The sequence below is a fragment of the Halichoerus grypus genome, chromosome 6 (assembly GCF_964656455.1).
Source record: "Halichoerus grypus chromosome 6, mHalGry1.hap1.1, whole genome shotgun sequence".
Classification (NCBI taxonomy): Eukaryota; Metazoa; Chordata; class Mammalia; order Carnivora; family Phocidae; genus Halichoerus; species Halichoerus grypus.
This window is the reverse complement of record NC_135717.1, coordinates 156,600,203-156,628,202: the sequence shown is the minus strand read 5'-3', so window position 1 is coordinate 156,628,202 and position 28,000 is coordinate 156,600,203. Positions and strand designations below refer to the sequence as shown.

At 35.0% G+C, this 28,000-nt stretch overlaps 1 protein-coding gene across 5 annotated transcripts; it reads right to left on the bottom strand.

Moving 5' to 3' along the window:
* Positions 1-811: 811 nt before the first annotated feature.
* Positions 812-28,000, bottom strand: TMPO (thymopoietin). 5 transcript variants are annotated; one of them, XM_036086041.2, is made up of 9 exons: positions 27,443-27,988; positions 20,956-21,082; positions 18,189-18,347; positions 12,508-12,605; positions 5,673-5,792; positions 5,478-5,573; positions 4,945-5,055; positions 3,814-3,902; positions 812-3,058 (listed from the first exon to the last, which is right to left on the bottom strand). In XM_036086041.2, exons 1-9 carry the CDS (start codon positions 27,719-27,721, stop codon positions 2,773-2,775), a joined length of 1,365 nt encoding a protein of 454 aa, XP_035941934.1. In that variant the 5' UTR covers positions 27,722-27,988; the 3' UTR covers positions 812-2,772. The 5 variants fall into 5 exon arrangements, with proteins under 5 accessions (XP_035941934.1, XP_077932571.1, XP_035941935.1 ...); XM_078076445.1 differs by lacking the exon at positions 5,673-5,792; XM_036086042.2 differs by lacking the exons at positions 5,478-5,573; positions 5,673-5,792 and having other exon boundaries at positions 27,443-27,987.

The window sequence follows — 28,000 nt, the reverse complement described above, 5'->3', positions numbered from 1 at the left end:
TGAGCCGAAGGCAGACACTTAACGACTGAGCCACCCAGGCGCCTCGTGATGTTGGTCTTTCATGTCCCTTCAGCCATATCATACATATGTAACCAGACCCATCATTTCCCAGCTGTGGGAATAAGTTTCTTAACCCCTCTGAGCATTAATTTCCTCATTTGTAATGAGACAGTAAGAAAATACCTACTTCATAGGATTATCACAAGGATTAAGTAAGTCAATACATGGCAAGGGTATGAAGCAGTATCTAGCACATGGGAAGCATGCAATAAGCATGGTAAGTCTTTGATGCTATATGCTTTCTAATTAATTAAAGGATATATATTACTTTAAGAATCACTAATTTAAATAAACTCACCTTTGGGGAACACATGAATGATGGAGAGAGAAAAGCACTTTCATCTTATATGAACACAGCCCCATAATAATATACCTTGGCAACATCTTTGCTTAATATCACCCCAAGACTAATTAACAATGAGTGTCAGAGATAAATACTAACACAGTACAAATGGGAGAAAAAAAGGAAAGGGAGACTGAAAAAAGTATATTATATTGTACTATATTACTGTATTGGAGAGTGGGAGAGGTGCCTTTGAAAGCTTCCCTCTAAGATTGTGAGTATAATGGCCATATACTGCTTATCCATGAACAAATAAGGAGCTGATCATGAAATGATTAGAAGCAAAACATAAAGGAGTAGACTGAAATGAGAACTAAAGCTCAACTATCCATAAAAATCACCTAAGAAACGTTATCAGGTATTTTATAGTTTGTGCTATCTGAAAAGCATTTATTACAATGACAAAACTAGAGGTTAATTACATTTTTATTATTGAATTATATTGTAAAGTCTACATCTACAATTTAATCAGGAAGAAATGCTTTGCATTTACATCAAGGACACATTTATTCTAGTGGAATAAAACAGACACAGACAAAAGACCAAGTACACATTAAAAGAAAAAAAAAAAAAAGACTACATGTTTTACCTGGTCCTTCTTTTACTATTTTGGACCATACCTTTCTATTAGAAAAATTGATCTTACATACATATAAGTTCAATTTATTTTCCCATATTTTAAAACATTAAATGCAGCTTCTCACAATTTCTAATCAAAAAGAAAAGACTGAAAACTATATAGGAAGCAAAGTTTAGAAACAAGGAAAAAGTAGACTGCTATTACTGTACTGCAGAAAGAGTAAAATGTGCCCCCTCTGTGGCTCATCTCAAAGAAACACTTTTACTCAGAGAGGCAAGCATTTCTGATCTAGGAGTAAGTTTCCCACTCCCCCATGGGACCAGACCTACAAAAGTTTCTGATCAATTGCAAAGTAAGTGAAAAAAGTCTACAAAATATTTCAAAGCTAAACATCAGAATACAGCTAATGAAATCAAAATTGTGTGCTGGTCTAAATATACATATTAAGATTTTTGCTTTTTAAAAAGTATCTTTTTATTTTAGATGATATTTAAAATAACTTATATTTTTAGTGTGCTTTATGGTCAATGACTGTAAAGTTGAAATTCAAATGAATAAGTTTAAATTTGTTTTACTTGATTCTACTAAAATTTCAATTACCTACTACTTTACTTAACCAAGTTATACATGAGGTAAGTTTTAACTAAAAAATAAGATAAATCAACCACAAAGATAAGTTAACCATTTCAAGAGTATACAAAAATCATAATGCCCACTCCATATTCAGAGTTTATAAATTTATGTATTAACTACTTTGTATCTAAGAAAAGTTTACTATGTAATTTTAAAGTAAACACTTTTTGTACTTTTAAATCAAATTCTGTTGGAAAATGTAGGGCAAAAAAAAAAAAACCTGGCAAATTTTGTTTTTGGTAACAGAAGACAATGCAAAAATGAATCCAAATGGAACCTCAGACCAGTGTTTAAAGTTTCTAACTTCTAAACAGACACACACTTATTTATCTAAAAAATATTTTGGTAGCAAATTGGATTGACAGAATAAATGTTTTGCTGTAAATAAAAAGTACAAGTTTCCAATTACAGCCTTATAGCTAGCTAAACAGTTTCTAAAAACATGTACAGCCAGCTAACAATTCTCTAAAACATGTATATGCTGCACTAAAGATCCCTGCTAAAATATCAACAGCATTTAAATGGGTCTTACTGAAGTAGGACATTCATGATACTAGAAATCTTTTAAAAAGTGAGTACAACAGGACTACAATAACATTACTATTAATAAAAGTTACAGAAGAGATTATTGCTGTATGTTCCTCCATAAACACATCAAACCTGTGGCAGTTACAAAAAGTACAACCCAAGTTACCTTTTTCCTTACCAAATTTCATGTTTCACATATCTCTAAAGTTTTTATACAGCAGAGAATAATTCTTAAAATCTTTTCTGTAAGAATTCAAAGTATTTGATGTGTAGCTTCACATTATACTACCATGTTTTGCCCTTCTTGTTTCCCAAATACACAAAAACAATATACATTTTTCTCAAAAGTGAAATAAGATGTCCACATTAAAAAAATAAAGCCTACAAAAAAGTTCCAGAGCTAAAAAAGATTATTCATATGGCACGAAGTGATCTCCTACTAGTCCAAAGTCCAAAACATTTAAATGAAGTCCATTTATATATCCTGTTTGCTTTTCAATGGAATACTACATTTATTGAGGTGAAATCACATTATTTTTAGTTCTCGAGTCAACAAGTGTACACAAATGTTTATACAGTTATTAGAAAAAATAGGAGATCAAACTGAGTGTGCCAAAAGAGATATCATTCAGATGGATTTTTCAGAGTCATTAGAAAAAAACTGAGTGAACGGATTTCCTTGGTTGGTTTCCATAGCTTGATAGACCAAAAACAAAAAAATGGCCACAACAACAAACAGCAAAATTTTTATCCACGTGGGAATAGAGCGTCCCTTTTTTGTCTTTTCTGACTTGACATCTGCCAAGGGAACATACTTAGGAATATATTTAGATGAAAAAGATTCCTCCATCCTGAAATCACGGAGTTCTAACGGCCGGCCTGCAGCCCCTTTGATTGGTCTGCGGCAACTAGCACTGTTGGGAGTGAAAACAGGAAGAAAAAAATAAATTTAGATAAAAGTCATGATTTTGATATATAATATAAAATATAAAATGTCATTACCACTCTTAATTTCAAACACATTCCTTGAGATAATAGTAGAAAACTGTCACATGTAAATAGCCTATTTAAAATCTCTATACATTTTTCATTTAAAATGTTGGATGCTCATTCTATTAGAAAATAATATTCAGAACACTGATAAATATTCACTAAACTTGTCTTCTTTTCAGGGCCAGTATATTTAGGAGATAGAGGGAAAAAAATAAGGTAGTTTGGTTGTGATTCTTTCAGTCAGGAAACAAGTCAGCTCTTATCTAAACAGTCTTTTCGATTAGAAAAGGGAAACCTTCAGGGAAAACAAGTATTTCCTTTTTATTATGTTTTTGTTTAGAGAAAAGAATTAGATGGTAAGCAAATTATTTATTATACTTCAGTTTATCAAAGTTAACTTTGAATCTGACTCAACTTTTAAGAATATGAACTAGTGACTTAGAAGAATTAAACTGCTCTCAAAAGAACAGTTTAATTCTGAGAACACAGGTACAATAACCGTGTGAAGAATTAAAAATTAAAATTCCTATATATGCATATTAAATAATCATGTTATACATCCTAAATATATACAACTTTTATGGGTCAATTACACCTTAATAAAAGTGAGAATAAGTAAATAAGTAAAAACACACTAGTAGAATACACTAATTCTTGTTTTAATGTATCTGAATACCTAATTCCTGTTGGTGTAGATGCTTCAAAGGGAAACATTTCCTTAAGAATATCCCTTTCTATTCTTCTTTCCTCTGTTTTTTCTCCCACCTAATAAGAAACAAACAACCACAAGTTAACATTTAGTATAAATGTGTAATTAAAACATAATTTATTTGTTTTATTTTTATTTTTTTTTTAAAAAAAGCTTTCAGAGAACAGAGTGCATTCAAGTCTGCCCCAGCTTTTACCACTGCCCTTCCTGAATTCATTACCTAAGTACCCATATACTTCCAAAGCTCTCTTCAAATTTCTTCAATATGGAGATACGTTAATGTGGTAATGGGGGATTGCCACACATTCAAGCAAGTTAAAAAAAAAACAAAAACCCACAAAACTAAAATTCAGCACAGCTAATATGGCAGCATTAAGTTCCCCCACTGGATTTTCCCATGCTTTTCATTAATATTAAGAGCACACTGTTTCTTCTGTTGAGAATTTTGTGATAAAATAAATGATGAAATGTGGAAGATATCAAATTAACATAGATCTTTAACACATTTTAGTGTATCTTTTAACTACAGAGTCAATTCAATCTTCCTAACTTAAAAAAACCATAAAATGATTTTTTAAACAACCTGATTGTTTTGCTGTTTATTGTTATGCCCAGATCAAAACCACCTTTGGTGAAAATTCATTAAATGTATCATGCAGTTAGTACTTTAAAGCTTAATTATACAGGAGTTAATCAATTCAAGCATCATACAAAGTCCCATTAAAGTCCCATTATTTGACCTTTCGGTGAAAGACAGTACAGCCTTCCCAACAGCCCAGTAACACTTTCAACCCACATCAATAACAAAGAGAACATATTAGAAGCAGCACACAAATGAATACTCCCTTGAAAAGTGGAACTTAAGAGGCACACAGTAGCAAGCAGATAGTATTAGCATATCATACTATATTACTTTTGATTGTCACTAATAAAAGTATATCTTTAAAATTATACACACACACACACACACACACACACACACAAACACACCCCACCCAGTTAAGAAAGCTCTGCTCCCTCCCACTGCAAAAAACAAATACAAAAAATTTCCTCTTTAAAAGATCAATGATAGCATCGATCTAAATTTTATGCATTTACTTCAGCTCTTGTCAATGGTTTCTTTGGTGCTCTTCTGGGTATGTCTGAGAATTCAGTGATTGGCAGAATAGGAGCTGCATGCTTGAAATTTCCAGTCACCCTATTGACAACCTGCCAAGATTCAAATTATTCAGACTCAGAATTATCCAAACATAGCAAAGACATGTAAAAAGAAAAAAAGATACTCTATTTCTGTAATATTTGAAAACTTCCCTTAATAAAAATTTAGGCAAAAGAACCTAGAAATGAACATATTCAGTACTTCTCACGTGAAGCCTTAGCACTCTAAATATTTTAGCAAAAAAGTTTCCTTATAATACTTAGAGGTAGGATTCTTGTACAAATTTATATATATATATAACTTGGCTATACTGAAAAATTCTAAAATTCAGAATTATATGGGGAAAATGAGTTTAAAATATAATTGTTTAAAACACAAGTTTGAGATTTGCCAAAATTTACCACCTCCCCAATTCTAATTAAAGGGTAATTTACAAAGAATACCACTTGTATAGTTTATGAAACATATTTACTAAGGTTTCGTTGCTTGAAGCCATTATAGTTTCAGCTATGGGAGTACTCTCTGAAATTATTGCACCATCTATACGAAAATGTTCTGAAGTTTCCACCTGTTAGTTTGAAAACAAAACAAAAACAATAAATATAAAATAATCACTAAAACCCTACCAATCTGAAAACCCAATTCTAAGCAATAAGCCTTGCATCACCCTTTTCCTTGGAGTTCTTCTTGACCCTCTTGTGGATTCCCTAGTTAATGCCTGCAGAGGTCCGCCTTTTGAAGATCCACTTGTCCATTCAGTCTCAGTTATTCCAGCTTGAGAATAGCTCTATTCAAGCATCGACACATTAAAAAAGTCATATTCTAATATCAAACACCTTAATGATGGCCATTAGCTAGCACACTGAGAAGTCATGAAAAATCTCCAAATGCCAGCATTTACAAACAATGCCGTGCCCTCAAAGTATTTCTAAATGTATTGACTGAACCAATATGTAGGCATCGGAAAACACTTAAACTATGGTAAAATACACAGGAGCTCACAAATTGTAATAAAAGCAAGAAGAAAAAAAGCACATAATTTATCACCAGCTCCTTCTGTGACTTGCTGTTTGCTATTTGGCTCTCGTATCACAACTGCATCTCTTTGGCTTTCTAAACAAAAAGCAGGCTGATCATGACTTATAAGAAAGTCATTTATTATAACAAGGCAGTTTCCTTTAAAAACAAAATAAAATTTTGTAATTGTTAGCACAAATTAAATGTTATCTTTTTCAAGTAGTTAGGATTATTTAAATAGCTTCAGTTTAAATTATAATCTACACGCAGCTATCTGAACTTAAAAGTTCCCAGGTGTCAAACTTTTTCTTAGAAACAGATATTAATATTGAGCAACAAAAACCTGGTGGTCACCTCTTTCACAAACTGGCAAGCCTATAACGTCAATGCCAAACCCAATGCTTACCCACTCCTCACTACAGAAAGATACCAATAGTGATGGGTCACTGGTATCTTCCAGTCTCAGATTTCTGTCTCCCTGAAAAGGCAACTGATTTTTCTTCATTTAAAAAATAATTCAGTAGTCCTTACATAATAGTTTGAAAACCACTAGACTAGTACTTCTCAAACTACAATATGCATATCAATCACCTGGAGCTTTTGTTAAAGTGCAGATTATGATTCAGCAGCTCTGGGGTAGGGCCTGAGATTCTGCATTCCAAGAAGCAAGTTATTCAACTTTGAAGCTACTATTACCAGATAAATTAACCAGAGAACATCCATCAGTGATTAGTATTATACTAGAGTGTGCTTATATTGTCACTTCTGCTTTCAAGCTAATAATTTATCTAAATAACTGTTGTTTTTGTATTCAAGTGAGTGCCTATTAATTTTAAAGACAGATGTATTTTACTCTTATCCTGGGACAAGAGCGCTTATCCAATAAGAATGTTTATTTCACTGGAAACATTACTACCAGAATCCCACAAGGTACAAACATAGTCTCATAACTAATTTCATATCTATCTATATTTGGGATTAACATTATAAGAGTTTCTCTTTAACTCGCAATTGGAAACTCTGGGTTCCTTTTCCTGCTATCAGTTAGGAAATATTTGCTGAATGCAAATTTAAGGTCAGTCAAATCTGTTAAGTTACATAAAATATGATAAATGCTCATTAATAGTTAAATTCCTGATTATTTGAATAGAAAGGAACAATAGTTTTAACCTGAGGTTCTCAATCCTGGCAGCACAATATCAACTGGGGTGCTTCTGAGAAGTATCAAATGCCCCCAACCCTACCTTGGTCCAATTAAGTCAGAATCTCTTCTAGAAGGGCCTTGGGCATAGTTAATTTTTACAACTCCTGAGGGGATTCTAATATGCAGCCAGTGTTGAGAACACATGGTTTAAGATATTGTAACTGAACTGTGATGCATCTCAAAGTCAAGTATTTTCCTATAATTACTTTCAATTCTGCTTCCTCTTTCATAGTCAATTGTTGCTCAGTGCCAGTAAATTAGAAGCAGTATTTTAAAAATATTCTGGTTTGAGGAGTCTATCTGGTATTATCAGTGTATACTAAGTATTTTAAAACTCTTCGAAGAATTAAAAACTTCATTTCTTTTTTTAAAAAAGATTTTATTTGAGAGAGAGAAAGTGCGCGAGCGTGCTTGTCCAAGTGCGGGGGAGGGGCAGAGGGAGAGGTAGATGCAGACTCCCCGCTGAGGAAGACCCTAGTATCATGACCTGAGCTGCAGACAGACACCCAACCAACTGAGCCACTCAGGTGCCCCTAAAACACTACATCTTTTTTTTTTTTTTAAGATTTTATTTGAGAGAATGACAACAAGAGATAGAGCACAAGTAGGGGGAGTGGCAGAGGGAGAGGAAGGGGGGAAGCAGGCTCCCCACTAAGCAGGGAGCCCAATGAGGGGCTTGATCCCAGGACCCTGGGATCATGACCTGAGCTGAAGGCAGATGCTTAACCGGCTGAGCCACCCAGGCGCCCCTATATTTCTTAAAAGGGCTAATAAAACTGATAAAATATAAAGACCAGATATTTTATCTTTGTCCATGAAGGTGGGGGTGAGGGGAAATATCGCTCTTCCTTATCTACCAAATTCCAGGATTTTCCATGTTATATTTTGAACTGAAATAATCTCTTCATCAAAAATTTTACCAACACCTACTGAAACTATTATAGTTAATAAAAAAAAAAAAACATGTTTACATTTCTATTAGTCATCGTTGACATTAAGGTCAAGTTCCATTTAAAGATTCTTTTATTTTTTTCTATGGAAGGAAACACAAGAAACACATTGGTTGCCTGTGAGAACAGCTGGGAAGGGGCGGGAAAGAAACTTTTCACTATAAATCATTTATACTTCCTTTTGTCCAGGTTTATTAAATTCTTTGGTTGAGGACTGTCAACTAGTTTTATTAGTTCTTTCACTATTAATATCTAATTCAGAATTAATCACCTTCACAGAAAATTGACAACTCTTCACACACCAGAAAAGATATTCTGTAGTTTTTCTACCAGAGTCCACTATAAACAAGTGAAAATTATTGATTGAAAAGAAATTCATTGCTATGTAAAATAAGTAGTTAATGTGATTGCTATATACTCTGTGTCCAAATACTAATTGCAGCGTCATCTACTTTCAACAAAGATGTTCTCCAACAACTCCTCTTAATTTATCAGGAAGCCAACAGGAGAAAGAAACAGAAACCTTCTCATATTGCCTTTCAATAAGCTATCAGGCAAAAAAGACAGTAGGCAGTTGAGGCACAAGAGAATGCAGGAGCTGGGCTATTAAAGGAGGCTATAGATCTCTCAGTAAAAATACAAGCTCTAAACAAAAAGTTTACATAAAACTAAGTTATAAAAAGAAATAGTATAATTAAAAGCCACTTTACTCCGAAGAACTATCAATTTAGTAATCTGGTTAACTCATATTAACTTTTTCAAAACAGTGTCCTATCTCATACATTGCTGGTGGGAATGCAAAATGCTTCAGCTCTTATGCAGGGGATTTGATAACATCTAGCAAAATTACCCAGTAATTTCAATTCTAGATTTCCCCAAGATAAATTGGCTAAAATATGAAATGATACATGTAAAAGGCTGTTCATCAGTTCATCTTTGCATTACCTAAACAGTATAACTGAAAATAATCCAAATATCCACCAAAGGAAAGTGGCTGAATAAAATACAGTATATCCATAAAATGCAATGACATGCAGTGGTACAGAGCAATGAGGAAGATGGCTATACTGTATTCTGATATGGAGTGACCTCCATGTTTAGATTACCAGAAACGTAGAAATGTGCAAGTTCACTGCCTTGTATGTAAGGAGGGGAGCAAAAATAAGTGTATAAATCTATGTATTTACTTACTGTTTTCAAAAAAAATATTAACCCAAACTTAATAGAAACAGCTACCTATAAATGGAAGGAACAAAGATAAAAGCCAGATTTCAGACTCCATCTTATTTTGCCTAAACAAAACTATATACATATTCTCAATAATTAAAAAATAGTTAGGAAAGAAAAAAAATTCATTCAAGTAATTTTATGCACAGTATTTTGATTTTATGCTCAAAAGACAAGAAAAACTGCAAAAAACCCCCAAAACTGCCATTTAGCAGCATTATGATCAGGAGTACTGTCATTATTTAGAAACATCTATATAGTGATAACTACATAAGTCACATTTTAAGAACCAAGATACTCAGCATAAAAGAGAGATAGGTAGAACACCCAGAAGTTAGATAGTTTGCATTCATAATTTTGATGAACTCATGATTTATTTTCTCTTTCTAAAAAATAAGTACTCCTAGCTCTACCTAGTAAAAAGGCCTAGAAGCAATGACAACCCAGCAGAAATGAACAACCTAACACCCCAAATATTTTCAATGGAAAGGATTAGGGTTCTACAGAAAAATGGCTGATTTGGTAAAAGGCAGGCAATATACATGAGCCTGGGACATCTTACTGTGGCAGAAAACAAGAAAGTATCAAAGACAAACAGGGTCAATAAAATGACACAGGAACTAACACAGAATGACACAGGAACCCAATTACTAAAGATGGCACAATTTGAACAAGGAAAAAGAATGATGAGTGTAACTGATCATAAATGAAATGTATAAAAACCATTACTAGTTAAAAAAAAATTTTATTGATCACCTTTCAAAACGACTAGGCTTTAATTTGAAAGCTGGCAAATTATGCTGGCTCTCCTGTGTGAATTTTATTTGAAGATAACTACGCAGATCATGAGGGAAAAGTTATTTAAAAAGAATTCCGGTTATAGATGTAATGGAGTAAGAGAATGAGAAAAATCACTACCTTACAACCTCAAACAAAATAGTGGATCTAGGCAATAATCATAAATGGCAGTCGTAACCATTAAATGAAAAGGGTAATGTGGAATTAGCATCATTTGCCTCCTGAGATGCAATATGAAAACGAGAACACCATTTATGAAGTATTCGTGTCAAAGAAACTGAACCTGAATCTAACCAATCCTCTAAATCTATGCTGTTCAATATGGTAACTATTAGCCACATGTGGCTATTTAAATTTAACATTAAAATTTTAGTTTCTCTACCACACAAACCACATTCTAAGTACTCAATAGCCACATGTGGCTAATGGCTACCACAATGGACAGGAGATATAAAAAACATTTCCATCATCACAGAAAGGTCTACTACCCAGTTCTACTACAGGTCTAACTCCAGTCTACAGAAAGCACAGAGTTACAGAATAAGATTAAATGACACTTGAAGAAGTAATGTGCCAAATCCAGAGTTTGGGAAATTCTGGAGAGCACTGACCTGGCTTCTTCACCAAATTAATGGAGGGGAAACTTACAGTGGAGATAGCTATAGGCTTATGAGATAAAAACAAAACAAAAAAAATACCAAACGGTATGTGTAGCTTGTTTGGATCCTGATTTGAGTAATATCATTATAAAAGAGGTATTTCTGAAACTGGAGAAATCTAAACAGATTAGACATGAAAGAATTATTAATTTTATTAGGTGTGATAGTAGCACTGTTATTATGTATGTATATATGAAATAGCTCCTATCTTTTAGAGATATATACTGAAATACTAACACTTTAATGTGTGAAATGATGTCAGAGATTCGCTTTAAAATATTCCAGCAAAAAGCAAGATAACAAAACCAAAAGGAATTTAAAAAGCTGGAGGGTAGAGGTGAAGATGAAACAAAACTAGTAAAATGTTTAAAACTTATGAGGCTCTGTGACTAAAGGGTCATTAAACTCTTCCCTCCCATTTTCTTGATGTTTTAAATTTTGTATAAGGCCATCATCATCTCCTAAATCTACTATTTACCCTGTCCCTCAGTTTGGATTCCCCAACTCAATTAAACCATCTTTATTTAATACCATCCTTCATCCCGGCTCTTAACCCATTATCTGACCAGTCCAGCATTCCTGATGGCACTATACCATCCTGCCGTCATACTGTAGACTAAAATTCTCTATACTTGTCTATTTCATTGTCCTTCACCAGATTTTCCTAGTTTCTCTTGCTCTATTATTTCCTTATTCTTCAGCATGACCCTGTAGTTCTCCCCTAGTAATAGAGATAAAAGGGCAATAATATCTTTATTCCAGTATTTGGTTCTATATTAAACAAAATCTTTCACTGAGTGCTCTATACATTCTCCATAATCACCAAGTTTATTTCTAACAAATAATTCTGAAATTCAACTTATCAAGTACATCAAACCAAGACAGACATGGCTTAAGAAATCAAGAACTTCTCTGAGGATGTGTGACTTTAAAATGACAAAGAGAAGATGGAAAAGATAAATAACCAACTAGACAAATCTTTCCAGCTAGACAAAATAAGGGTAAGGAAAATGACTCCAGGGATAGCCATCTTGTAAAGGTCAGCCAAATCAATGCTAGATTAGTCAATAATTTGTTCTCTGTAAATTAGTTCATTTATACCTGTGCTTATTAGTTCTCCCTTAGTTTCCTACATTTTCCTTTTGAAAAATTGTATACTGCCTCATCCACAATGAAAAAGATAAATTTTCACCTCAGATAAGTAAAGTGTGGTCTTAGGAACAGACTAGCTTCGGAGTTGAGGGAAAAGTCACAGAAGACAAGCAAAAGTAAAAGCAAAGTTAGAAATCTAGGCAAAGTTAGTAAGTATAAAATCCTTCCCGTCCTTTAAAAAAAAATTATGCTTAGGTAGGCATTTATTTCCATCTTTAAAAATATTTCCCTTAAAAGGCAGTATGACTGACTTTGAACCATGCTCTGCACAGAATCAAACACAAATGAGACATTTATTAAACACTTGCTTTTGCAGTAAGCACAGGCTACACTACTGACAAAAAACATGAAGTTTAGATTTCTAATGCCATTAATGAACAATGGAATGAACACTTCATTGAGTACACTGGAATTTAACCAAAGGCTAGGACACAAGCAAATTAGTGTTGTCAGATTACTTACACCTGAACACAGTGATCATAAAACTAAAGATACCTGATTGTGTTCAACTCTTCTTTGCTTGAGTGTTACTGGAGTCTTTGCTCTGCCCTTTAGTGGTTCTCTCTTCTCAAGCTTGAGCTCTATTTTAGAGTCTGGAAATAACATCGGAGAAACATTACTCTCTGAAATACATAATAAACTATAATGTCATCCTAACATTACTCTGGAACCTTGGTTTTAGGCACATTCTTATGTAAAACAAGTTTGCCTATTGGTTATTACCTCAACAGACCATGACTGTTCAACTGCAATTTCTGTCTTTAAAAACTTTACTTTCCCATTCTTATTTTATCCCATTTTTGTTTATCTCCCCGACTCCTTCATCTGATCACCGCTTCTTCCTATTTATTCTTTCCTTTTTCTGGAACTAACAGCCTAAAACATAAAGTGAATTCAAACTGCCCATGGAGGCTTTTCACAAAAAACTACTTGGATGTGGGGAAAGGATATTAAAACACATAGTTGTTAATATTCTTTTGTCCATACAGTGCATTACTACTATATAAACAAAGGTCAGTCATTAAAATTTGAAATATGGAAGAAAGCTATAAGGAATTTTAAGACTGAAAACACCTGTATGGTATCAAGCCTCTAATAACAAGTAAGTGCAGTGATGTTACTACTTTAGTACAATTTAAAAGTCCTCACTTCTGGAAAAAAATAAATAAATAAATAAAATAAAAGTCCTCACTTCTGTTTTAATGTGATTATAAAAAAACCTGGGTACAACTGAGGAGTTAAGGAAGAATCCTGTTCACAGAAAATAACACTCACAGGTCATTTCTCGAGTTCCTCCTCTCCATAATAAAAATAACATTTCTTTAAAGAGAAGCTAGTTCATATATATTAATTAGCATATCACCATGATGCCAAACAGCTCAAATATATCTTTTTATAGTCTTCAATATTCCATTCTCCTGGCCTTGATTTTTATCACCATTTGAAGAGCCAGTTTTTTTTAATCTCTACACCCAACATGGGGCTTGAACTCATGACCCCAAGAGTCACATGCTCTACCGTCTGAGTCAGGCAGGTACCCCTGAAGAGCTAGATTTTTAAAAACTTGTAAAAGTTTTAGTTAACTCCCACATTTTTGTGGCCATTAATCATAGGATAGCAAAATTAATGTCTGTTGTGACTACTAAAACTTATTACCATAAATTTAAGTTAGATTACTTTCCTACCAGAGATAGAAATGGAGTCAATTCTTAAAAAGCTTAGTTTTTCATGAACTTGATGCACTGGTGCTAAAAAGTAGTCAGGACAGTTAGGTTTTGCTAACTATCTAGTCTAGTACTAGTCAGTCCAGAGTCTACTTGCAATTTTCCCCCAAACAGTGATTTTTACCATGTTAGTTCAAACAGTTCAATTTTACTTAGGATTAAAGTATCAACCCCACCCCCACCTCCCCAAATGTCTATTAATGGATGGATATTGATATATTTATATATTAAGGGACAACCCTTAGCATTATAAACCTTATGTTTTATTAACTCAAAATCTAAGAATGAGAAATCACAAAGTAAAGAACCCAGTAGTAATTAAGCAGAAACTGATTAAACAAAGTATCTGGTTATAGATTAATTCCTCTCAAATTTAAATTCCAACAGCTAAAAACCTGGTCTTTAATAGAAGAAAAACCACACAACAATAAATAGAATATTTTCAACTATACCATTGGAATCTCAAGCAAGTTTCACTGAAGAAACGGAAAAGGGATGTTCATGCACAAATACCTAACTTGTTGCAACTCCAAGAATAAAACACACATACAACAGGTTTCTGGAGACCACACAAAACTGTTCAAATTACAACTTTATTGAATTTGCAGAAGCATTCTACAGTAATACATTTTAAAAAAGTCACATAGCACTTAGTAGGTACATGTATACATGTACATTCCAGAAGACAAATAACAAATAAAATTACTCCCAGGAAGCTGCAAAGATGGACATGTATACTAAGAATATAATAATGGCCTGGAGTACCAAAGGGACTGTATTTTGCTGATACTTAATACTACTGTTTTCCATAAAAATACAAAGAAATTTGATTATTAAATGCCTCTACAGTTAGACTCATCTTACAATCACAGAAATGAAAACACAGAATAATATACTGCTTTATACAAAGGAATATAGTATGATTTCTTATGAATTTTTAAAAAACTAATAAATTTGCTTTTTAGAATTTGGGTTAAACCTAATCATCCATGAACCACAACATAACTTGAAAGTATTAAAAAAAAAAAAAAAAGCCCCACTTTTCCAGTGTCTAGTTCATCTGACAAACTATAGTGATAATGAGAATGCGCTATTCCAGAATTATATGGTTTAGAGAAGTATTTTGTAAGGTGTGGTCCATGAACTGTTTGCTACCAGTCCTTGAAGAAATTAGACACTTGTATCAGAATGTAAACTGGCACATTGTTTTATCAATAAAATTTTGCCACAAAAACAAACACCGTCATTGATCTAAAAAGTGTCTCTAGATCCAAATTCTGGTGCATACTTATCTGTGTCAGTAACTGTCTGTAGACTGGCACTTTGAATTTCATTGATCTAGAATATTACGAAGGAATACAGAAGTAAAAAACAAACAAAAGAATAAAAGAAAAAAAAATATAGACAAGTTCCAGAAAGTGAAAAGTTATTAGTTTTTAGTATTATTTAGTAATACTTAAATCAGTGAAGACTCCACTTACATTCTAGTTATTAGCATTTTCTTAGTTTTGGAGAATTGTAAAATCTTAATAGGAGAGAATGAACTGTATGAGGCAAAAATGTGACCTAGAAATCTTTAAATTGTTTGTATCAGGCTTTTTCTATCTGTGCAACTGAAAAAAAAAGGTAGTTCTATGTAAGCAAATACTTTTATATTGTAATTTGATGGGTAGAAGCTTGACTTTGAAAATAGCCCAACCTAGAGACTAAATAAAAAGATCTTCAAAGAAAATTTTGGCATAAAAGCACTTGAAATTCTTAGGGAAGCTGCTAAGTTCCCCATATCAAAGATCAAATAGGTATCTTTATTCTTAACTTTATTAGCGTTTATTTCCACGCTTTTTAGTTACTTTGTATACTTCTCCTCCAAATAATGTTCCACCTTTAAAGGGAGTAACCACCAGCTTATTCTTTGAAGCTGGATTAATTTTACAATCCTTCAGCCAGAGATAGCGGCGACCTAAAGTGGAAGATCCCATACTATGCGCAGCCATCTTTACTTCATCAAATGCAGCTTCACAAAGGAATGAGGCTGCATCATATGTTTTGCTCAGAATCCCAAGTGCCTGGTGCATATGACTAGGATCTGAGCTAAGAATTTGTGCAGCCTGACTAATGTCTGCCTGCAGAGCCCTAACTACAAAGGCAGTATGAGTTGCAATCTGCAATGCTGATGCTGCAGCTTCGTATGTTCTACAAAGTACTAAGTCTAACTGTTTATCACAGGACTCCGTGGAAGCTGCCTGAATACCTACTGGTGGAGTGGCTTCAGAAATAAACTCCAGTATTTCATCATCTACTTTTGGAACTGATAATATCTGCGTTGCCTCTCTGGAGGAAAGTGGATACTTGTATGCCAATGAAGGCAGTTGCCTGTCAATTTGCTGCCACTCCTCTTCAATTAACTTTAAAATACGTTCATGGAAAGGAAAAGATAGTTCTGGGGCATCTATTTCCTCATGTTGTGATGGGTTAGACATTTCTATGCCTAAGGTAGTGAGTGAATGAGAGACAACAGTTTTAGCAAAAGATGACATCGGTTCAGATCCAGGTGTATTTTGAAATGTCACAAAGGAACCTGAATCCTTTTCCTCTACTGACTTTTCACTTAGCCTAGGGAATTTTCGTGGAGGAGACAGGGATTCAGTGTCTTGATAATCAGATCGATCAATTCTCTTCCATCTGTTTTCTACATCCAGTGGGGGTGTAGAGTTTGAAGTCCCAGGCAAACTACCTACCCCACCCTGGACCAACAAAGAATTGACATAATCTCTGATTGCCTGAGCAAGTGGTGGAGAAATTACTTGTGATCTCTCAGACTCTTCTAGTGCTTTCCTTTCACTGGAGAGAACTGACTGATCTGAAACACGGGACCTCTCAGTACACAATGGTTGAATTCCACTTTTCTCTCCACGATAAATATTTTCTACTATATCTTTATAGCAAGTAGTGGTGGTTTCTTTAATCAGTGAAGGAGAAGCTGCAGCAGAGACCAACATGGCAGCGAGTTCATGCTGAGAAGATGCCGAAGAACTTTTCTCTACACATCTATCATGGCTAGACTTGGAGGAAGTAAACAAATTCCCTCCAGAGGCTAACTTCTGCAACTGTTCCCTGCCAGGCAAGGTTGTGGCAATAAGAGGTTCCCTAGGTGGGTCTCCCTTAGAAGTATGAACTTTCTTAGCTGCCTGTAGTTCAGTCCTGCCCAAAGGAGGACGGGTGGAGATTTCAGGAAAAGAAATACCCTGAAAAAATCCACCAGAGGGAGTAGTTGGAAGTTCAGAAAAAGGAACAAAATCCCTAGTGGACTTCACTTTCTTGTGTTCTTTCTTCTTTCCTGTAGAGGCAAAAGAGGCAGGAAGTTTAAGCATTACTTGTGTTTAAGTTGATTTTATTCTTTGCCTCCTTGCTAACATAGTGCTGTTGAAGGAAAAGACTATATTTCATATTCTGAACAAGCAATTCGACACACTGTGCCCTGGCAGGCAGTGCTTATGAAGATATAAGCAATTTGGGTCAAATTAAATAATCATGAAACTGACAAACAAGTCATATGAATTAAAACTTTATAAATATCAAGTTGTTCTTATTATAGAAAGGTCATTAATTTCATGTACTAGTTTCAAAAACTACTTAAATATTATGGTCAAATTTTCTTAAAATAGTCTACTAAAAATATGTCAAAATATTTGCTTCATAGCTGCCTTGAAATCACATTACCTAGCAAAAACTATAAATTTAAATAGCAATAGAAAACAGAGAATATATGCCATATTATAAATACTACCACTATATATTAATTATAATAAACTGGACACATGTAATCTATCAGTAGGATAAGGTCTCAAAAGGATAACAGAATAAAGAAAAGCAAGTGATAAAATTTGGCATGATATTTATACAGTTTTTTTAAAGTTCAAAATAATGTTATGTTTTAGATGCATATGAAAAAGTATTTAGAGGCGCCTGGGTGGCTCAGTCAGTTAAGTGTCCAACTCTTTATCTCAGCTCAGGTGTTGATCTCAGGGTCATGAATTCAAGCCCACAAAAAAAAAAAAAAGTATTTAAAAAGGATTGGAAAGATCAGCACCAAATTAATGATGGTGGTTGCTTCTGTGTTAATAATACTTGGAAAGGGTAAGTGGGGAAACTTCATGTTTATTTTTAATACTTTATTCTTTTAGAAAAATGAAATTTGAAGCAAAAAAGATAAAGGTACCTGGCAATTTTAGGTGACCAAAAAAAAAAAAATCAGACATTTGTACATTTCTGTTTCTTATAATTCTCAACAAAAGGTATTTAAATCAAATTACTTGGAGGATTACTGATGATATGAACAAAAATTACATATAACTTGGTAATATTTAAAATTTTATCTTCTTCATGGTTACTGTATCTTATGAGTCTGAAAAAAAATTACATATATTTGACTAACATCATTTAAAATTTTACCTTCTTCGTTGTCACTGTATCTGTCAGAGTCATTACTTCCATTCTGTCTTGTATTTTCTGCTGATGAAGAAATTGTTGGCAGAGGAGTAGATGATCTTGACTCTGTTCCCTGTTCCCTCAGTTTCAACAGTTTTTTCTCATACAGCTTCCTGGTTGTTCCTGTATTAAGGCAGAACTTGCTTTAGCATTTGTATTGTCTTATTTAAGATCCTGCTCATTGTCTTTAGCAACATTAAAATGTTATATTCACTCTTTCCTCTTCTACATTTAAGTGCTTTAAAAACTATATAAAAGATTCTTTTCTAAAACAGGTGTTTTTCTGAGATTTAAATACATGATTACAACAATGTTTCTTTTAGTAACGTGGAATACATAGATTGATATAAATCTTACTACAGATCAGCTACTAAAGAGCCATGTATGACCAAGTATTTTTGACTGAAAAGTCTTGGACTTTGTATATTTTTTCCCAGTAGTATGTACTAGTATTTCCCTTGTAGAAAAAGTCATTTTTATAAACAGACTGTATTCCTCTGAATACCATGATTAAAACCCCACAACTCTCAGAGTTTAATATGCCTAAAAAGAGCCACTCAGTTATGGGAAAAGGAAATTCATATAAATCATTTTTTCAGTTGATTTTCATATAACATTGTATAAATTTTGGGGGCACCTGGGTGGCTCAGTGGGTTGGGTGTCTGCCTCTGGCTTGGGTCATGATCCTGGGGTCCTGGGGTTGAGCCCCACATCAGGCTCCCTGCTTAGTGGAGAGCCTGCTTCTCCCTCTCCCTGTACTACCCGCTCGTGCTCTCTCTCAAATAAATAAATACAATCTTAAAAAAAAAAAAATCTGTATAAATTTAAGGTGTTAAATCACATTTAGATAAAACTACTTTGTGATTAAAATGACCTTTTATGGAAAATGTGTGCCACAAGCAGAAATTACATACCAATTAGATAACAAAGTAAAATGGATTATAAACACATTTTTAACACATTTCAGCATGAATGACAATTTAAAGCCAAAAGTAGCTTTTATTTTCGGGGTGGCTGGGTGGCTCAGCTGGTTAAGCGTCTGCCTTCGGCTCAGGTCATGATCCCAGGGTCCTGGGATCGAGCCCCGTATCGGGCTCCCTGCTCGGCGGAAGGCCTGCTTCTCCCTCTCCCACTCCCCCTGCTTGTGTTCCCTCTGTCGCTCGCTCTCTCTGTGTCAAATAAATAAATTCTTAAAAAAAAAAAAAAAAAAAAAAAACCACCAAAAATAGCTTTTATTTTCTATTTTAGACTAGCTGTATATCTCCCTGGTTCCTATAAGATGAATAAAATGATAATAAATATACATTTTTTAGAAACAACACATCTCAAAATGTTATATAAGTAGTTGTAAGATGAACAGCTAGGGAGGGGGAAATGGAAGATGTTGGTCAAAGGGTACAAAATTTCTGTAAGATGAGTAAGTTCTGGAAATCTAACATACATAATGGCCTATAGTTAATATACTTGAAATCTGCAAAAGTAGACCTTAAGTGCTCTCTCATCACACATTCATACACAAAATAAAACTGTGAGGTGATGGATATATTAATTGGCTTGATCATGGTGATCACATCACAATATATAATACAAAAACATCAAATTATACACACTAAATATATATAACTTGTCAATTATACCTCAAAAAAGCTGGGAAAAAATGAACTGCTGGTATGCTAACATGTAACTTAATATATATTGATATATAATATACATTTTTGCAGCATCTCCCTTTTGGAATTTTAAATGAAAAATTAAAAAGGGTATCAAATGTGTGTTGGTAATTATATTCATAGGCTTATTACCAGCTATTTGGAAGTAGTGTGCTAAATAAAATGAAAGACAACATTCTAAATTTTTGTTTGCAACTTCACCTATAGGAAAAAAAAAATCCCAAATCTCCAGTGTTCAAATTTTTTAAAATTTTATTTTATTTAAATTCAATCAATTAACATATAGTGTATTATTAGTTTCAGAGGTAGAGTTAACAGTGATTCATCAGTTGCGTATAACACCCAGTGCTCATTATATTACGTGCCCTCCTTAATGCCCCTCACCCAGTTACCCCATCCCCCCACCCCCCCCTCTCTTCCAGCAACCCTCAGTTTGTTTCCTATGGTTAAGTCTCTTATGATTTGTCCAGTGTTCAAAATTTTACATAACTTAGAAGACCAAAACAGACGTTTCTCATCTTGAGGTTACTTGTCAAGACCCTCCAAAATTAAGGCAAAAATCACCGACAGTAACCAAATGATGGAAATCCAGTGTATTTAGTACCAAGTTTTCTTCTTTTAGTTTGTTAAGGGATCATTCTTGATTTCCAATCAAAACAAGACTTTAAAAACGGTACTTTTAATGATAACTGAAAATGGGTACTGTGCTATGAACTGATTAACTTGAGTTATATTAATAAGTCTGTCACCAATTCACTGACTTGGATGAATTTGGCCAACTATGTCACCTCAGATTTTCCTCAATTGTCATGTAAGATCCCTATGTCTCACGAGGTAGTTGTGACATGAGCACCATATGAAACAATTTCAACAACAGAGATAATCTTGGAGATTATCTAAATTCATTTCTCTCATTTTCCTCATTTATAGTTAAGGAAACTGTGTCCGGGTCATATAAATAATTAATGATACACTGTTCCTTAGAACCCAAACTCTAACTGCTAGACAAGACAAGAAAACAATGTGGGGCACTCACAGAAAAGGAAATTTTACCAACTTACCCACAATAGGACCAGGATTCACTCCGTATTTCACAAGCTGATCCAGAAGATCTTCATTAGTGAGCTCTGTTACATCTAGATCATCTTTATCTTCTAGTCTGGGTTTATCAGTTTTCTTTGTGGCTTTCTGTTAACAAAGTCCAGTTATTATTTCCAGTTAAAAAATGTTGACCTACTATATAACACTGTATACAATAAACATGCAGACTCACCCTCCGTCGATTTATAGCTTTATTAGGCCTTAGCAATTTAATTAAAAGCAACTCATTATTTGAAGATTTATAACAAGTAACTCATATTTTAAAGATATTACCATTAAAATGGTCAGTTTTGGCTAGCCTATCTAAAGAAGAGGTGATGGCGTAAAAAATTCAAGAGTAAACAGAGTGGGATTAAACATTTTCACCCAGACATTCAGAAATACGATTTACTACTGACCTCTTTTAAAAATCCTTAAAAGTTTATTCTATGAAAGTTTAAGACTATACCATAAAGATATTAGTTATATTTAAAAATGACTTCCTTAAACAAGCATATCAGAATTTAAGAAGCCCAAATGAATACAGTGACTTTAGTGGCCAGTTTCTGACCCAGGAAAGAAGTCACACTTCATGGCTATCACCTCTTGACACAGCTTTGTCACCACACTGAGTTCTATGTGGCCGTTTTCTTAGCAAAGGTGAAAGAACATGGAACAAGCTTTGAGAGAAATTTCAAAGGAATTTTTAAAAAAATAACTTAAGCAATGGCAGTATTTACTTGAAAAACTATCTAAACTATATAAACTTCCAAGGCTAAGCAAGAGAAGAGAGCAGAAGTATGGGTACTTTCTAGGGATGTGGCAGATAGCCTTACAAAATGCCTCTGTAACCCCAGAAAGCATCAGAGAACTGAACAAAAAAACGGCTGTTTAAATAATGGCCACAAATATCAAAGTCAATTTAGGCCCAAATTACTATTTAAGGCAAATGAGTCAATACTGAATCCTAGAAATATTTTATGCAAAATGGTGAAAACCATAGTTGTATGGACTGCTTACTTTCAATGATTCTGAGGGGGGGAAAAAGAAATATCAGACATGATTTGGCCATGTGTTAGAATTTCTATTTTTTAGCCAAATAAAAATTTGAAATATTTTATATAAAGCAAGATTATGAGAAATTGTTTTTTAAAGATAACTGCTAATAAGAACAATGACATCAATTCAAGAGAAATCTTTAATATAACTAAAAAATGGCAATCGAAGTTAGTGAGGGTACTTTCAGAAGGCTTTAATACACATATTGCACTGAAAAAGGATCAGGCTCAAATCTTTAAGCAACTTACACAGTAATGTCAAAATAGTTACCAAGAGTCTAAGAGTTCTATATAGCATAGCCTTGAATTCTTTAGAGAAAAAACTTCTTTTTTCATCAAATAGACCAAATCCTGTGTTAATGACCTAATTGAATTTTCCAAAAGGTTGGGAAGAAAAACTCCCCTGTATAACATAAATACTTTAAATAAAAGAAAATCAATCAAGTACAGATTACTGGTAGATAATCCCTCCCACCCTAAGAATTTTCAAATCTTATTATCAAGAAAACATCCAAGAATTTTAATTTCTTACAACAGCCTGAGGTTTTCAAGAAATCTCTTTCTTTGGCACTCACCACATTCCACCTATTTGTAAACATACTTTTTCTTCTCCAGATGGTTAATTCCTTGAGCAACCGTCCCTAAATCTGGTTATCAGAACTTCAAAACTTTTGGAAAAGTTAACCCCTATTTTAAAAAGTCTTACCCCAGTCTGAGTCCTAATCTTGGGCCTGAGAATCTGTATTTTAACGTGTATCTCAGGTGTTTTGGATGCAGCATTTAAGATAGTAGCAGAAAGAAGAGGCACTGTCATATTCATATTGTATCCCAAGCATCTAAAATAAAAAAAAGACTGCCTGACACAAGAGTAGGTATCTGACAGATGTTTTGTTGAGTGAATGAATGAAAGTGCCATCTAGGGAGGAAGAAATAAGTCATTAATTTTTAAAAACCCATTTCTTATTAAGAAATAACAAAAGGCTTGGGGTGCCTGGGTGGCTCAGTGGGTTAAGTGTCTGTCTGACTCGTGATTTCGGCTCAGGTCATGATCTCAAGGGTTATGGGATGGAGCCCAGCATTGGCTCCGCGCTCAGTAGATTGTCTGCTTCAGATGCTCTCCCTCTGCCCATCCCCGCTCTCTCTCTCAAATAAATAAATAATAATATTAAAAAAAAGAAATAACAAAGGCTTATCAAATCAAAGAGGAACCCAACAGTCTTATATTTTCTTAAAACTTAATGAAAGATTACAGCTGTACAAAGAAATCTAAGAGGCCAATAAACTAGCTTAAGTCAAATAAAGGAGGAATTCATAACAAGTTACCTGATTTTTATCTTTAATTTGCAGGGAGAAAAGTTCCAGAAATGTAATGCTATTTTTATGAAATATTAAATTTAACAGGAATACAAACTGGGAGACACGTAGTGTCTTACCATAATTATCAAGCCAGCAGTTTCAATCAGGAAGAAGGAACCATTACTTGTACCAATTTCTGCATCCAGAGTTTCATTCCTCTGAGTAAATCAAAGGATCTTAGTTTCATTCGGTCAAAAAATACCAGGTACCTACTATGTGCCAGGCACTGTTCGCTCTCCAGTTTCTTCCCAACTACCAGATGATCTCTAATGTCTTTTTCAACTTTAAAATCCAACAGTTCTTTGATAATATCACCTATGAGCTACTATTATTTATTTTATTACTTTTTAAAACTTTAAGTAGGTTCCACGACCAACGACCAACGTAGGGCTTAAACTCACAACCCTGAGATTTGAGTTGCAGGCTCTACTGACTGAGCCAGCCAGGCGCCCCCAGCTACTCTTATTTTTAAATTTCCACCACTAGTAGCAAGATGAAGTACAACAATAATTAATATAAAATAGATTCTACTGAGCACTTAGTATATATCAAGTTGTGTTCTGGATAACTTCCTACATGTATTAACCTAACAGAATCCTAAAAATCCTATGAGAGAGATACTAACAACCCCATTTTAGGAGAGGAAACTGAAGGCCAAAGTTGCACAGCTAACTCCAGCAATACAGTAACATTTGAACAGACTTTATGCCTGTATCACTTTCAAAACTTACCTCATCCAATTCTGAAAAAAATATTATGGTAACATTGTATTGCTCTGGAGCTAAATAAACACAACAACATTCAGAAATCACATGTTGTAATAGGTATCAACTGCTGAGCACTAGACACCTTAACAAACGCAACCTTTAATAATCCTCAATTAAGTAGCTACTAGTAGTTACTAGATTATTCTTATTTTCCAGATGAAAACTGAGCATCTGATAGACAATGTTCATTGTTCAAAGTCATCCGAATAAACGAATAAGCGGCAGGCTTGGAATTTTAATCCCTACTGTAGAACACTCTGATTGAAAAGTCTCTACACTTTAACACCTTACTGTAGAGTATGGCAGTCAATTTATGATTAACTCACCATCGCTAACACACTTTTTACTGTTCTGTTCCACGTCTTTAAATATTTGCTGTTAAAAATTCATGATCCGCTAGATCAGACCATTCAAGAATGCTATGCTCCATTGGATTCCAAATAGCTATACCTGCGCTTTGTACCTTGGAATGATTAGGCAGATCGCCAACTTTGTGATTGTTTATTTTTGTGTCAACAATCTAGGTAATTTCAACACCTAAAACACTGGTGTCATCAAGATGCATTAAATAAAAGCTTAGAAACAAGAAAACTGAAAACCAAAACCAAATTTTGAACATGCAAGTATTTTTGTCATATCACACCAAAAGAATCTAAGAGACCGTGGCCATGGCTAAATGGAAAGTTTCTCCTTTAATTAAAAATACTCCTCATAAACTCACGTTTAAATAGAAGGTTATGCTCTGTCCTTGGCCAATCCACAGTAATGTTTGTTTTAAAATGCTAAAAATGTACCACTTAAAAAAATCTGCCTTATCTACAACTCTCAAACATAATTTGACTTTCTGCTAGATTATATTCTTTAAGAAATGTGACATTATTTTACATATGGTGCTAACAATGGCCACAACATAAAATATTGTACACATAAGAGTAATGTGCCATGGAGAATAATTTTATCGATTATTATAAATGCCCTAAGGCTCTTTTCCTGTAAATTCAAGATTATTTTTCCTATGCCTGACAAAGTCTATCATATTCCTAAATTCAATTATAAGTCACTTTTACTTAATGTGCTTTAAAACAGAAAATGATGCTACCGTGCCCAACTACCACTATTAATTTTTTCAAATTGTTGACACCATTGAGCCTGGCATTTGAGTTTTAAAAATTCAAGGCAGGTAAGACTTGAATCTATGGCTATCAAATAGTTCTTCTTAATACGGATTAAAACATTAAATGAGATATAAAGGGCTTAACATGCCACTGGACATTATAGATTCTCTTAAAATATTAATTCCTTTCACCCAAACTTATTTGCGTGGTGCTGACCAACTTTGATAACATGGGAAATTTGATATGAAATGTGTGAGTAACAAACACGATCAATTAACATACAAAAAAATCCAACAAATTATATAATTATGGTATTGGACAGGGTCTGCAGAAATTAATCTCCAGTAGTTACCAGCACTTGGTAGAATTCAAAAATGTTGGATAACTGAACTGAAATTTTTACACCTCCAAGAACACAGAGTATATTGTGACATACTTTTTTTTAAAAATTGAAGTATAGTTAACATACAATGTTATATTAGTTGGGACATAGTCTTTAAAAAATTTTCCGAAGGAAAAACATCAAAACCGAGGTGGAGGTTTCTTTTGAAAACGAATCATAAAAATAAGTAAGAATGACCAATCCTATTATAAACACAACCAAGTAGTTCCATGGCTCAAGAATAATACATTTACACAGAAGACAATATAGGGTTCTACAGAAGACTCTCTTTTTTTAAGTGTGCTGATTTAAATGGAAAAGATTTCATTCCCACCAAAAATCTTTACTAAAATCGTTTGAGTATTTTTTCCATAGGGGTTGGGAAAAAGCAGATAACGGATATGCTTTACTTTCTCTTTATTTTAAGAAATCTCTTAAACTTCTCTTTATTATGGAGAAGTAAATTGGCTTTCTTCAAATCCACAAAGACATCAGAAGCAATAAAGTGCAGTCGGTATTTCATTTAACACACAAATATTTGACACTCCTATTTGCCAAGCACTGACTTAAGACATTAAGATTTTGAATTTCTCTAAAGCTCAGGCTAAGATTTTCAGTTAAATCTACATTACATCTTTCTTTCATTTCCACCTGGTAGTCCAGAAAAACACATCAGATAGATTTCTTAAAAACTAACAACACAACTTTCAAAGACGCAGTACTTTTGAGTTACCAAAACTCAACAACTCTAAACTCCATAAAGTCTTACAAAGCAACGTATATTACATCCAATCACTAGTTTTAACTAGTCTGTCATGATTTGAAATCTGAGTAGGCAGTTCACGCCTACAAAACAGCATATAAAAACCCAAAGAACAAAAACTATTCTCAAACAGAATACGCATCTGGTAGAACCAATCTGAGATTTAACTAGGATTAGATATTCCAAATTGCAATCATTGATACGTCAGAATGTCAAGAAATGAGTTCCGAAATCTTTCCTTTTCTTATCCAAAATTTACCAAAAAGGAAAAACAAAACAAAACAAAACAAAAACCCAAGCTCAGTAACTACAATTTCCAAACATTTGAGCGTATAGGATAACCGCTTAAAGATGTTATTTTTAAGGGCTCACTTTAAATCAGAACACTGCCCCGCCAAAAGATGGCTTGTTGCTGGAAAACTTAAACAAGAAAAACAAACGGTTCAAAAAGCCCTCCATATGCAAAACCATAAAAAGGCGGGAATTTCTTTATTTCAAATTTTGGTTAGAAATTAGTATGTCACAAATTGCCCTCCAGGGAGCGCTCTGAGACTCGATTACTAGTCATTTCAGTTAATAAAGCGGGAAAACGCTCGAACGTAACCTACTGCAGTTTCAGGCTGACCCTCCTCAAAAGGCTTTCCGAATCGGGCACGGAAGTCCCCGTCGAAATACCCACTCCCGACGGTCAAGGAACACCGAGCTATCCGCGAGCCACAGAAGAGCAAACGCCAACTTCACACCTTCCAGACACACAACCTCTAGTCCGCGGCCCCAACTTCGCGACTCTCCCCTCCAGCGGCCTCCCCTTCCAGAGCCTGCAAGCCCGCGGCGAAGGAGCCGAATCCTGCGTCCGCAGACCCACAGGCCAGCCTCCCGGTCCCGCGCGGGGACAGCCCCGCCGCCGAGGAGGCCCGAGGGGGCGCCAAGGAGGAAGGGCTGCGAGCGCGCGCGGGGCGGGGGGGTAGGGGCGACAACCGCCAACCGCCAACCGCCCGCCTTTGTGGTCCCGGCCGGGCGTCCTTACCCTGCCGACTGCGGCCCGGCTGCGGCCTGAGACGGCGGCCCCGGAGCCGAGGACCGGGGTGGGCTCGCGCTCCTCGTCGCTGGAGAAGTCCGGGGGCCCTTTGCTGTTGGCGCCGGCGGCGAGCGGCGGCCGGTTGCGCGCCGTGAGGTGCTGCAGGTAGAGCTGCACGTATACGTCTTTGCGCTGCTCCCCGATCGGGAGCGTCACATTGTTGGCGACCAACTCACTCTTCAACTTCTCCTTCGTCAGGACCGAGGGGTCTTCCAGGAACTCCGGCATCTCCGCGGCGAATCCCCTTCCCCGCAGACCTCACACCCGCAGCTCACGCCGGCGCGCTCGCTCTTTGCCCGGGGGGGGGGGGGGACCGCGCTGCCGCCTTCGAGCCTCACGGCTCCCGCCCGGGAGGAATGCCGCGGAGCAAAGCAAAAACTCGCACACACAAAGCAAAGCAAAAGCCGGACACAAAAGCCCCCCAAGCACAAGTGCAGACCAAGTGCGGCCAAGATAGGAGCCTCCACCAACCCCAGCCCACACACTACACAAGCAAGGAGAGAACAG